We start from the raw sequence: 11,817 nt of genomic DNA, 5'->3' as shown, positions 1-11,817 counted from the left end.
CGACACTGAGTTTAACGCAATAATTAGCAACCTAGTTTTTTTCTCGAAATAACTCGTGTTGTCTTAATAACTCGTGTTGTCTTCCGGTGCTTCTCCGCGTGGACTTTCGGCATCGTGAAGCTAAACAGGAGCGCAAAGAAGTACACGAAAATGACACAGTCCGACGGTATAATGTAAGTTTTGCTCAAACGAAATAGATCGTGTAAAAACTATATTTGTAATGTGTACGGATTTGATCACGCAAACGTAATGTTAAATCGTTACCCCTGTCACGCGCAACATGCAAAGTAAATTTCAGTAGATACATATACATTATCATTTTAACTTATCCCATCGGGAACTTAAGTGTATTCCAATATTGCTGTATCGTTTTTCTCTCTTCTTTAATTCTATTGTTTTATTTTATTACTTTTTTCGTATTGTGTTTATATGTTCAAAAAATCAACATCAAATATTCGTTGGAAAATTACTCTTCATCTGCCCTTGTATTTTTTGTTCAAGCGGCAAGTTAGATTCAAGTAAGGGTTGTAAAAGTAAAATGGAAGGATGAAAAGTCATTGAAAAGATGAGAGAGGCCGCGCTAAGCGGACCTAATTGCACCTACTGTGTACCTAGCATGAATATATATATATATATATATATATATATATATATATATATATAAAAGATCAGATGGATAAAGCTATATTTCATTATTTCGAGGTCAGTATTTTTTAAAATTTCAACAGACAAAGTTCCTTTGTATAAAAATCCACATAACATGCACATTAAATGAACGAGGCGATATTATTGAAGGCACCAACATAATATTTTCTAGGGAAATTACAATGGTAGGGTAAAATAAATATAGCTGCAATTTTCTATCAGTCAAGTGAAAAAAGTGCAAAAAGAAGAGAGTTTATGCTTTAATTTGGTATATTTGGTGTGTGTACAATCATTGAACACAATATCATGTTGGTATTGAAAATGTCAAAATTCTCTAAAATGGTTGACAGTGAATGAGTCAATAGAGATATTGTGACTCCATTAATCGTCAAGATTTTCTTCAAACGTGTCCATATTTATTTTTGTACATCTGGACTGTGGTTTTGCCCTTAGAAAACCAAAAACCAAGCGCTCCAAGCGCTTTCTGGAGAGTAGAGCACCCAAACTGGCAGAGGATGGAAAGAGTGCCATGATCATGAAAGGGGGGAACGCCAATCAAACTGTTAGCCAGGCCCTGAAGGATATCGTAAGTAAATTGATGGTACCCAGTCTGAGGGACACTGATAGTCAGTGAAGCAAGTTGTAAACAAATGCCTATCATACAGTAGCAGTTGTGGAAGTTAATGCTTGATACTAGTTAGGGATTGAGTTCAGGTTCATGTCCCTATACCTTAAAGGTGAGTTTCACTAGTTGTGTATTAGGGCGGCACAATTAATCGAATTTTAATCGTGGTATTGGCTGCCACCATTAATTAAGCTGATCCTCGACAACTTTAACATTTAAATAGTCAAGCTTTTTTTTTTATTACATGTCAAATCTAGCACTTTGCCAACCTATCACCAGGGTGCAATATTTACCAACTATCAATTGAGACCCATTTTGAAAAATCTGATTGGCAAAATAAATTCGGTTTGAAATGACCGAAAATGACATTTTGACTGCTATTTGACTAAAATTTGCTTAAAAATAAATCATATGCTTGGTTCTAAGTAGGCTTATTTTTTTCATTGGTTTGCATTCAGCAAGTACACAAGTTAGCTGTGAAGACCTGTGTGCCAAATGTTTGCCATTAATTATTTACTTTATGTATTTATTTTAGTTTTATTATTATTTGTAAATATCAAGCCATGCAGCCTTGTTTATATACTGCTTGTATTAAAAAAGGGCAATAAATAGACATCCCTGGTTAATTAGTTGCAATTGAAGAATGATGAGTAATCGTGATTTCAATATTGACCAAAATAATCAGGATTTCTATTTTGGCCTTAATCGTGCAGCCCTTTTGTGCAAAACCGCAAGTAAGGTCATTTGCATAGAAGAACTACATATTTTGGTTCGTCTTTGCACACTTCATTTTGAGTTCACATTACATACAAGAATATGGGTCTTGCGACCCCTTATTTAACGTCATCTGATTTTCTGCATACAGTATGCAGTGCAATCTATTACTCGAGACAGGGAGTATCAAAGTCAAATGGTCAGAAAATTTCAAGTTAAAAAAATTAACTACAAGCTCAGGGCCAGTCCGATCAAATGTTCATTTAAAAAGAAAAAATCAAAAAGTCCGCACATAGTCTAGTGCATAAGTGTTGCAAACTCAAGGCCCGGGAGCCAGATCTGGCCCGCCACATCAATTTATGTGGCCCGCGAAATCCTGAGCAAACTTCAAGTTTCTGGTTAAAATACTAAATTTGCAAGTTGTCCTCAACATTAAAAATTTGGGGGTAAAAATAATAAGCATTTTTTGTTCCCAATATCTCTTTTGAACAGTTTTTACTGGGCTCTTATTTCAAAACTAGTTAGAAGTGTGACAAACTCCCCTAAAATTGATTTGATTTCACAATTATACCGGCCCTCTGACAAAAATTATAACTACAATGCGGCCCCTGATAAATATGAGTTAGACACCCCTGGTCTAGTGAATCTAATTGAATCGACTGAAAATCTAACAAATATATCACTATATAAGTGGATTGGAAGAATAAAGCAATATTTTCATACTGCTCTGTCAGTAATTTTTAATTTTCAACAGACACAAAAGACAAACTTCCTTTATATAAAAGTCCTCATAACATGCACACTATCAGTATATTTTAATATAATAGCAAAACTAGACTACATTTTTCTTCAAAGTAATGAATAATATCAGCAATTTTCTATCAGTCACTAAATGGAAGTACTTGTAAAACATAGTTAAAACATAAATTTGTAATTTATTTATGTCTAAGTAAATCATGCTTTAAATTCAGGGGGTACATTTTTTCACAGAGGTAAACACTGTCCATATAACCCACCTAACAGAATCACCTTTACCCGATCCGGCGCTTTGGTTCCTCCTGTAGACCTGGAGTTTGGATCTTGACACCGCTTTATACACTCCCCAAAAGAAAATTAACAGCTGGGTAATGCCGGCTTCAAATGGCAAATATAAAGTGCACATAAATATGAGCTCAATGTTGACGACAAACTAATAGTAGCCCTCAGCTTCCTTGAGTCTCAAAATGTACACACATTAAATTGAATTGGTCAAGCATATAACTGAATCACGAATGCTATTCATTTCAATACAAAACGTTAATTAGATGCAAATGAGTTCTTATCAATGCAAAACTTATGTATCTGCTAACATAGGACACAAAAGAAAATTCCAGGCACAAACGAAAATGCTCATGATACAATTCAGCACTATATAACAAGCTGAAGATAAGAACTAATATTAGCTAGCATGTTATCCACAGTCAAGTTGTTGGATCAACAAACTAACTTGGGGGTATATTATCATAAATGACAACATTCTTAGAAAGAAAGTACAATTTACAGACACTCTTGGGCCAGATTTCACAGACAGAACAACTTGTGTGCCAATGAATGACTGCTTGCAATTGAAAAAACACCACTTTTCCTCACTACAAAACGTGATATCAACAGTGGCCAGAGGTGGCGCCAAAAACAAAGATTAAAACAAACAAAACACAAATGAATGAATTGTTAAAGGATAAATTAAACACATCCAAAACATCATTATTTTCGGTGCTTGAGATCATATTTACAATTTGCACTGTAGTATATGCATATCCTATAGGTATTTAGTAACAATATTTTTTGACGTCTGTGTTTGTGCGTGCACAGAGTATAGAAAAAATGTTTAATGTGAATCATCCAAACGTGCATGCGTTTGGCATCATATTAAGAACATGGTTTAAAATTTGTACCTTTCAATCAACAAATGCCTGTATTATAGGCATTTGTTTACATTTTTTGTCAAAGAAGCTCATTTAAATGTATCAATTCATTGAAGTCCTTTCATTTTTCTCTTTCAGTATTCCCTTAAAAAGCCCAATGCTGTGCTGTACAAAAAGTAAGTGTTTTTTTTTTCAATGCAAGCAATGCACCGTTCTCTTTTTAATACATGCAAAACAACTTTGGTTTGTAGCTTCCCAGTCAAATTAATCTTTTAAAATGTAATTAAATCTTCCAATAACTGGGAGGGGTATAAATCTCATCCAGATGATCTCTGTCATTTAATTGAAGTCACTTTGCATGGGCGCAAAATAATTTATAAATCACATCTTATTTCTTTAAGTCAAGGGTGAGTTAGAACAATATGTTTTCTCCTTTTAAGTCTGTTATACACATATCAGTTTATTTAAAATGCAATTTAGGATGACAATAGAATTTCTATTCTTTTCTATTCACATCACAACTGATTTTTATGTGTGAGACCCAACAGATGACAAAGTAAAATATCAGCAAGTGCTTGCTTACTCCTTGCATTTTGTGTGATGTGTTAAAAATGGCTAAGGCACACCATACCATAATACAGCGGGCCACTGTGTTACGAACGTAATCCATTCAGCGGCTGGGCTCGTAACTCATTCACCGTATGACGGGCAATCCAAACCATGTTAATAGTGAATGCGTGCAACGCGTGCAAAAACCTTCGGTAAAAACATCACGACTTTATACACATATTAAAAATTAGTAACATAATCTACTGTACAGTTGAATTAAATAACATAAATATACAAAGGAAAAATGACATTTACCTTTGGGACGACTTGACTTGAGCTGGTGGTGGGTGGAGGCGGAGGGGAGCAGAGACCAACCCGCAGAATTTTTTTTTTTTTTTCTTAAACGAGAACTTTTCTCAAATGAGAACATATCTCCGGCGATTTCCTTCTCTTTAATCCATAATAGAAGAAGCCTCTCCATTTTGTTGTTTGTCCATCCCTAGCAAGGAGAGTCTTGCCCTTAGAAGACTTGCTTGCTTTCATAGCTTCCTTGTTATTGAGAATTGTATCTATCGTCGAGCGGTTACGGCCATACTCACTAACAAGGGTAACTATGCGTGCGCCTCCTTCGTATTTTTTTATTGTCTCCTGCTTCGTTTCTGTTGTCATCATCCTCTTACTTCTTCCTTTACCGCCACTTGCAATTTTAGAAGCCATGTCTAGCAGATAAACTTTGCAAAGTCTTCACAACACGCCGACCAGCTTGTGCCATCAGGCTAGATGAGGGCGTTCGGCCAGTAGCATATCGGCATTTCCGTTACATGCGAGAAAAGTTGTTTTTGTTGATGCAGCAAAGCGAAAAAAATAGTGCGGACACACTGACCAGCATGTTGGATGGTTCGTTAAACGAAAGGTTTGTGCGTAAGAGGGGGACAAAAAAACGCCGCGGTCCAGGGGGTTCGTAAACCGGGGGCCCACTGTATTTCCATCAGCAATCGTCTCTTCTAAAGCACAAGACCAGTGTAGTACCAGGGTTAACCTCATAGAGGCAGTATGGAACCACTGGGCATTCAAATTGCGTTTCAAATGCTGAAAAATGTGTTCATGACAAATAAAGAGGAAAGTATTCTAATCTTTTTTTTTATCAGAGTTGGTTAAATTCTGCCAAATTACTCTTATCTATGCGTCCTACTTAACCTGCAGGAGATAAAATCCGCTTTATGTTTTTCTTTCAGGAAGAACATCACAAGGCCGTTTGAGGACTCAACATCCCTGGTTAGTTGCAACCACAAGTACTGTAACTAAGATTTAAATGTTTTACATTTTTGCCACCTGTGAATCTCTATTTTTACTTATTTTTTTAATTAGGAATTTTTCTCCAAGAAGACAGACTGCTCTCTGTTTCTGTTTGGTTCCCACAACAAGAAACGACCCAACAACCTCATATTTGGTAAACATTTCTCACATCTATTGGATGTGACCGTTTTGTCACTTTCTGGCAATTGAAAAGGACATCAGTTTTTCAAAGCTAATAGATAACATCCAATCACGGTTTAGTTTGTGAACATCATATGACCAACTGCAAAACCAGGTGGCCTGAAACAAGCCCTCGAATAATTATTGTAGTACCTCCGTTCAGAAAATGGTTGAGGCAATTTTCTTACCCCGAATACCCGCTTGTCAGTGTACACGTCAGAAAAAAAATCTGTCAAGCCAATGGCAGCAACAATTGTTCTTGCCCTGTATTATAGTAAAACAGGCTGGAAACATGGGTCCTACTTCAAAGTAAAATATAGCAGAGAATAACTTCAATGTAAACTTAACCACATAATTACTTTACCAGATAGTAACTGCTTGGCTAATCTTTCTAATGCACAAACCATTTGCTCCCGACTCCCAAAACAAACCACGCAATGTTGTTCTATCACCTTCAGCTGCCAATTCATGCCACTAAAAAAACTTATTTGACAATACTGCTCCATGTTGCCAGTGTTTACCTGTGGCCTGGGCGCCGTGATAGCAACGTCTAGCATAAATAAGCCGCTAGCTAGTGGCGCTGGACTTCGCCATTATGGGCAGTGTAATGATAAATGTAAATCACACTTCACACTTTGAAGTTGATAGACTACCACAATTGCCTTTCCTACTAGTCACTTTTAAATAAACCAGCTGCTGATTAAAAGGTGCTACCTCAGCCGGCAACATCACTCCTGTGGTTATGTCACATTGAATTTGTAAAAAAAATGTAATGTTTCTATTGAGGACAAGCGCACAATTTAAAAATTCATTTAATAAAAAAGTTTTTCACGAAACAAAAATATCTTCTTTTTTTTTTCCAAATCCTCCATATTTGCTTTGAATTGTCTGTAGGATATTCGAATATCAAAATACTTGAGAGCTGCACCCCAAGGGCTGTGATTGTTTGTTTCCAGAGCCCAGAACAATTGTGATTTCATTTTTATTTGACAACAAGTTACAGCACACGACAAAATGGCCGCACCCTGAGATGGATAGGTATGCCTGGATTTTGCATCTTAATTCATACTCCACAATCTAGAGCTGGGCAATACGTCCACCCCCAAAAAATCAATCACTCTCTCATACATTCTCACTGTCTTTCTCTTCCCGCCCCCCTTCTACCTCTATTTAATTTTACTTTTTTTTTTTTTTTTTTTTTTACCCCACCCACCCACACAGTCATTCTGGACGATTACACTTTTAATCAAAGTAACTAACCCAACAGATATTTATTTAAAGGCTTGATTTATTTAAAATGAGAAAAATCAGATTGAGCCTATCGTGATTTTGAATGTTTTAATATGAAGTTAACGATAAGTTTGTGCATACTAAGAGCTATTCTTGGCTTGAGTCAAACTTAAAAATTGAAATGCCACAATGAAATGTTAAAATTACAGTTTTCATTGTTAATGTTTTGTAATCCTTACAGTACATGCCCCTTTGAGGAGGTTCTTGATCACAGTTTGATTAAAAACTAGTTTTAATAACGAATTCTGGGTGTTTCCGGACCTAGAATAGCTAGAAAGCAGCTTACGTCATGGAGCAGGGGTGCTTGATGTAGCATCGTCTCTTTAACCGATGGTTCACCGTTTTTATTTTTCCCTCCTTGTGTGAAACACACCGTAAGAGCTAAAATATAAAATGAATAGAAATTGTTCTCAATAATATACAAAAAGGAAAAACATCGATTCTTTTAACTAACAATACTAAACCTTACACTAAAGCATAGTTACTCAAAGTGCGTTAGCACACTCTAGTGGAATAAAACGGAAAATATCATGCTGTTTTACTAAACTGTAAGTCACAAACATGCAAATATATAGCGATAAATTGATTACAATTTCCCTCAATTTCCCTCAATTGCCCCTCGTTCCCTTCCTAACCGGGTGCTAGACAATTGTTTACTAAATTCGACTCTCAACTTTGGTTTTGGCTGAGTCTTGGTTGATGCGTGTTCCTTTAGATGGAGTTGGCGCTATTTTCTAAATGTAAGTCAGTTATTCGCGAGAGTCGCTGACAATTTACGACACTTCCCTTTCTTAGCTCCTTCAAAAATAAAGCGCCAACAATATTACGGCAATAATGTAAAAACATGAGAACTACATTAGCAAAAAAAAAAAAAAAACTAAACAAAACAAAATAATAGCAAGATCATTTACACTTGATGCATCGATTGTGTTAGAGATACATTAGAGATAGATTGCGCGACATCACATCACATGCAAAAAGTTCACATATATAACATTTTATTTATAGGATACAATTTTTTAATTTTTTTATTTTTGTTTTTACAACCAAAGGCACTTCTGTCATTACAAGGATACATGTTTTGTTCTATTATTTATACATATGCATTGATAATGTGACAACCGCTGTGTGTGCTGAGGTGGACAATTACGAGAAGATAGATTGTGCCTCTGCCATTCTCAATCCCAATGTGTCTTAGCTAAGATGTTTACGATGCTCTCTTTACCTTCTCAAGGATTAAAACAATAAAACCCAGTTATTGTAGTTGGGTCGAGCTATGTTGATAAAGCCATTGGAAAGAGATCTTGTAGCGTTTTTGGCTCATTTGGTAGTCATTAGGAGAGGAGCTACTGCTCTTTAAAGGACTAAGCTAATATTGCTCAAATGATAACATCGGTTAGCGTGTAGTATTTTTTACCTGTGTTGCTGAGCTGTATTGGTGACCCATCATTTTAGCCACCAGCCCGGAGTTTTCGCAAAATAAATTTGATTTATTTCCTAACCCTACTACAAATGAAGGGCTCATAACACATCTTTTTTTTATTTTTTTTTTAAAGTTAACTACCCCTGTAAATTTCAGCATGTTAGCTAAGTTAGCTTAGCGCTGGTGTTTGCTGGGCTCATGTTGAAAGGAGCGAGAGGACGAGGCACCCAAGGACTTCCTGATGACCGTCCTCTCATTTTCATGAAATCTATCAGGATTCTCACCGTGTCGCTACAGTAACGATTGTTTAGCTCTGTTTTCTGTATTCCTGGATTAGTATGTCTTCAGATTTTGTTTGCAGTAACAAGTTAGAAAGGTGGCCATGAAAAATATATTGGAGTAAAAATATAGATGTATGAAAATTGTACTTGAATACGATAACGAAGTAGTACTTCTTTACATGACAAGACTGTCATTTGGAATGACTCATAGGTTTTTTTTGTTTGTGTGTGTGTGTTTGTCACTGTCTTTTCTGGTTTATTTACAGGCCGTCTATTCGACTTCCACGTGTTGGATATGATTGAATTGGGAATTGAGAAGTACGTGTCCCTGAGTGAAATTAAGGTATTATATATATGTATACTACCACTGGTCCTTTTGTGAATTTTTGTTTACATTGAATATTGACATACATAATAATTTGACCCTTCGTAAACACATGGGGATATCCCCAGAAATTCTTATTAACGGAAGGACAGGCCACTTCCTGTATAGGTTAAGTTTACAGACCGTGTTTTTGACTGAAACACAATGGAAGTGTAATGATAATTTGATGACTATTTTCCCAGCCTTGAGTTGTCAGAGTGAATGTTGGTAATTCAGTCCTTTTCCATTTTCCTCCTTTTTTTGCAGATAAGTAAATGTCCTGAAGGGACCAAACCAATGCTTGTGTTTGCCGGAGAGGCTTTCGATATGGACCACGAGTACAAACGTCTGAAGAGTCTGCTTATTGGTACCTATACACCATGAGGCAAAATATTAGATTCACTGGATATTTATATATATTTTGTTTAGATGAAAGTGTCATTTGTTTTTTTCCTCCCCAGACTTCTTTAGGGGTCCTTCTGTGTCTGCAGTCCGATTGGCAGGCTTAGAACATGTTCTGCACTTCACTGCTGTAGATGGGAAAATATTCATGCGTAGTTATAGGTAAAATTCTAATATTTAGAGCTTCAGTTTCCTGAAATGAGACTTACTGTATTCCTCAGAGTGTAAGTTGAGTTTTTTTCACCTGATTTTCAACCCTCATATTAGGAAGGTCGACTAACCGCATAGCTCAAAAAGGACCAATGTTTCAATAACATTCATTCGAATGCGAAATTAGTCAAATGCCTCTTACAATGCTTAAAATGAGTAAACTGTATATACCTCTCATTCGATATAGCATGCATCCATTTTAGAGTGCTTGCACAGTACGTTGTAAAAATGCACTTTCGTCAAGCGCCGCTTTATACGAGGTTGTGTGAAGAATTTTTCCGGCGGACTTTGACGCATTGTAAAAAGGAAAAGACGGCTTGACTTGTAAACTATTACTGTACCATTGAAACTTAAAATTATTTTATTGCTGCAGCATTAATTTCAGCATTTGCGTCTACGCGCACATTGCCTCGCACTTGTCTCGTTTCCACCCCACCACATTCCCCCATAACCCCAACAGTATGTTATTCGATATACAATGAAGAAATACGCCTAAAAGTACTGTAATTTCATCATTTTAAGAACGTGTTCAATGTGTTTTAATTGGGCAGCCATGATCAATGTAACCTCTTAAGTCTGGGGTAGATTTATCAGGTTTTTGGCAAATTCACCCAAATTTAAGTTAAAAAAAAAGGGGGGGGGGGGGGGGGGTTGACGTAAGCGAGGTTGATTCATACTCTGAGAAATTTGATCATTTTTGAATATGTCAATTTTCCATAAGATCTGCCCTATAAAACCGATTGTCTTTGCAGGTGTTTGTTGAAAAAGTCAGGCTGCAGGACACCGCGCATTGAGCTGGAGGAGATAGGGCCGTCGTTTGACTTTGTTTTAAGAAGAACACACCTCGCTTCAGATGACTTGTACAAGTTGTCCCACAAACAGCCTAAGGCTCTCAAGGTAAATTATTATATTTCATTTTCAAAAATCCAATAAAAAATGTTATTTCATGTACTGCATATCTGAATAATCATTCAGTTACTACTAGGCCTGAATCATTTAAAACATGAGTGTCCAAACAGTAGCCTGCTGCCCCCTCCCCAACTGTAATTGCAATGTAACTGTAATTACATTACAATGTGGCCTCCAATAAAGATGACTTTGACACCTCTGACCTCCATGAAGGTCATGGAAAAATGTGACCTGCGGGTGGCTCTAGCAGATGTTTTTATTTATGTATGTAGTGACCTCACTCAGAAGGTTTTATTACCAGGTTGAAAACCATTGAAGTGCATTGTTATTCTGTTGAGAAGTATAAAATCATTACAGATATTTTAAATTTACAGTCTGTAGAGTGCAGTTTCATTTTAGCTTAGGACTGCAAGAAAAAACTGATACAAATGAAGTTGGAAACCAGATCTGGAGATAATGGAGTCCAATATTGACACATTTGTGTGAATAGAAATGTAAGTTTATTTCTTACTCTTTGACTCCTAACAGCCCAAGAAGAAGAAGAATATTTCCCATGATGCTTTCGGCACCAAGTTTGGCCGAGTGCACATGCAGAAGCAGGATCTTTCTAAGCTTCAAACACGGAAGATGAAGGGTCTGCGAAAGAGGAAGGGCGAGATGGTTGATGGTGGCGAACTGGATGGAGATGCTCCTAAAGTGCCAAAAGTGGAGAGTTGAGGTCTGAGATGAACACCTGGGAGGACTTGTCACATCTGCCAGTGTGTTTTTTTTTCTCACCTGCATCGTCATCACCACATTTTTCTGCCTCTGCAACCAGGAGTCCACCTGACTTTCTTTTCTGTCCAATTGGTTATCTTCTGACCGCTATAGAAGGCAAGTCATAAAATGTCAAAGTATAGAAATGTGTTTGATCAAGTTCAAACAATTTTAGTCCAATTGTGAAATGTGACTACATGTTTGGTGAAAAATAATAGAACAAGCCATTTGACTGGTGAATATGACGATTAAAAAAATTCAAAATGTCA

At 36.6% G+C, this 11,817-nt stretch overlaps 1 protein-coding gene across 1 annotated transcript; it reads left to right on the top strand.

Annotated features, from left to right (window-relative positions):
• The first annotated feature begins 76 nt into the window (after positions 1-76).
• rpf2 (ribosome production factor 2 homolog) lies at positions 77-11,817 on the top strand. Its single transcript, XM_088404160.1, has 10 exons — positions 77-173; positions 1,099-1,231; positions 4,027-4,064; positions 5,673-5,712; positions 5,806-5,887; positions 9,174-9,250; positions 9,539-9,638; positions 9,733-9,835; positions 10,636-10,780; positions 11,321-11,817. The coding sequence occupies exons 1-10, from the start codon at positions 151-153 to the stop codon at positions 11,507-11,509; spliced, it is 930 nt and encodes a 309-aa protein (XP_088260286.1). The 5' UTR covers positions 77-150; the 3' UTR covers positions 11,510-11,817.

Source organism: Hippichthys cyanospilos, chromosome 20, assembly GCF_059441005.1.
Source record: "Hippichthys cyanospilos isolate Australia breed blue-spotted pipefish chromosome 20, RoL_Hcya_1.0, whole genome shotgun sequence".
NCBI lineage: Eukaryota > Metazoa > Chordata > Actinopteri > Syngnathiformes > Syngnathidae > Hippichthys > Hippichthys cyanospilos.
This window is presented reverse-complemented; position numbering and strand designations above follow the sequence as displayed.

Excerpts from the sequence above, each read along its gene's own strand:
- rpf2 (XM_088404160.1), top strand. The coding sequence starts at position 151 with ATGACACAGTCCGACGGTATAAT. Across the intron at positions 174-1,098 it reads ACACAGTCCGACGGTATAAT|AAAACCAAAAACCAAGCGCT; the intron begins GTAAGTTTTGCT and ends TTTTGCCCTTAG. Across the intron at positions 4,065-5,672 it reads AATGCTGTGCTGTACAAAAA|GAAGAACATCACAAGGCCGT; the intron begins GTAAGTGTTTTT and ends TTTTTCTTTCAG.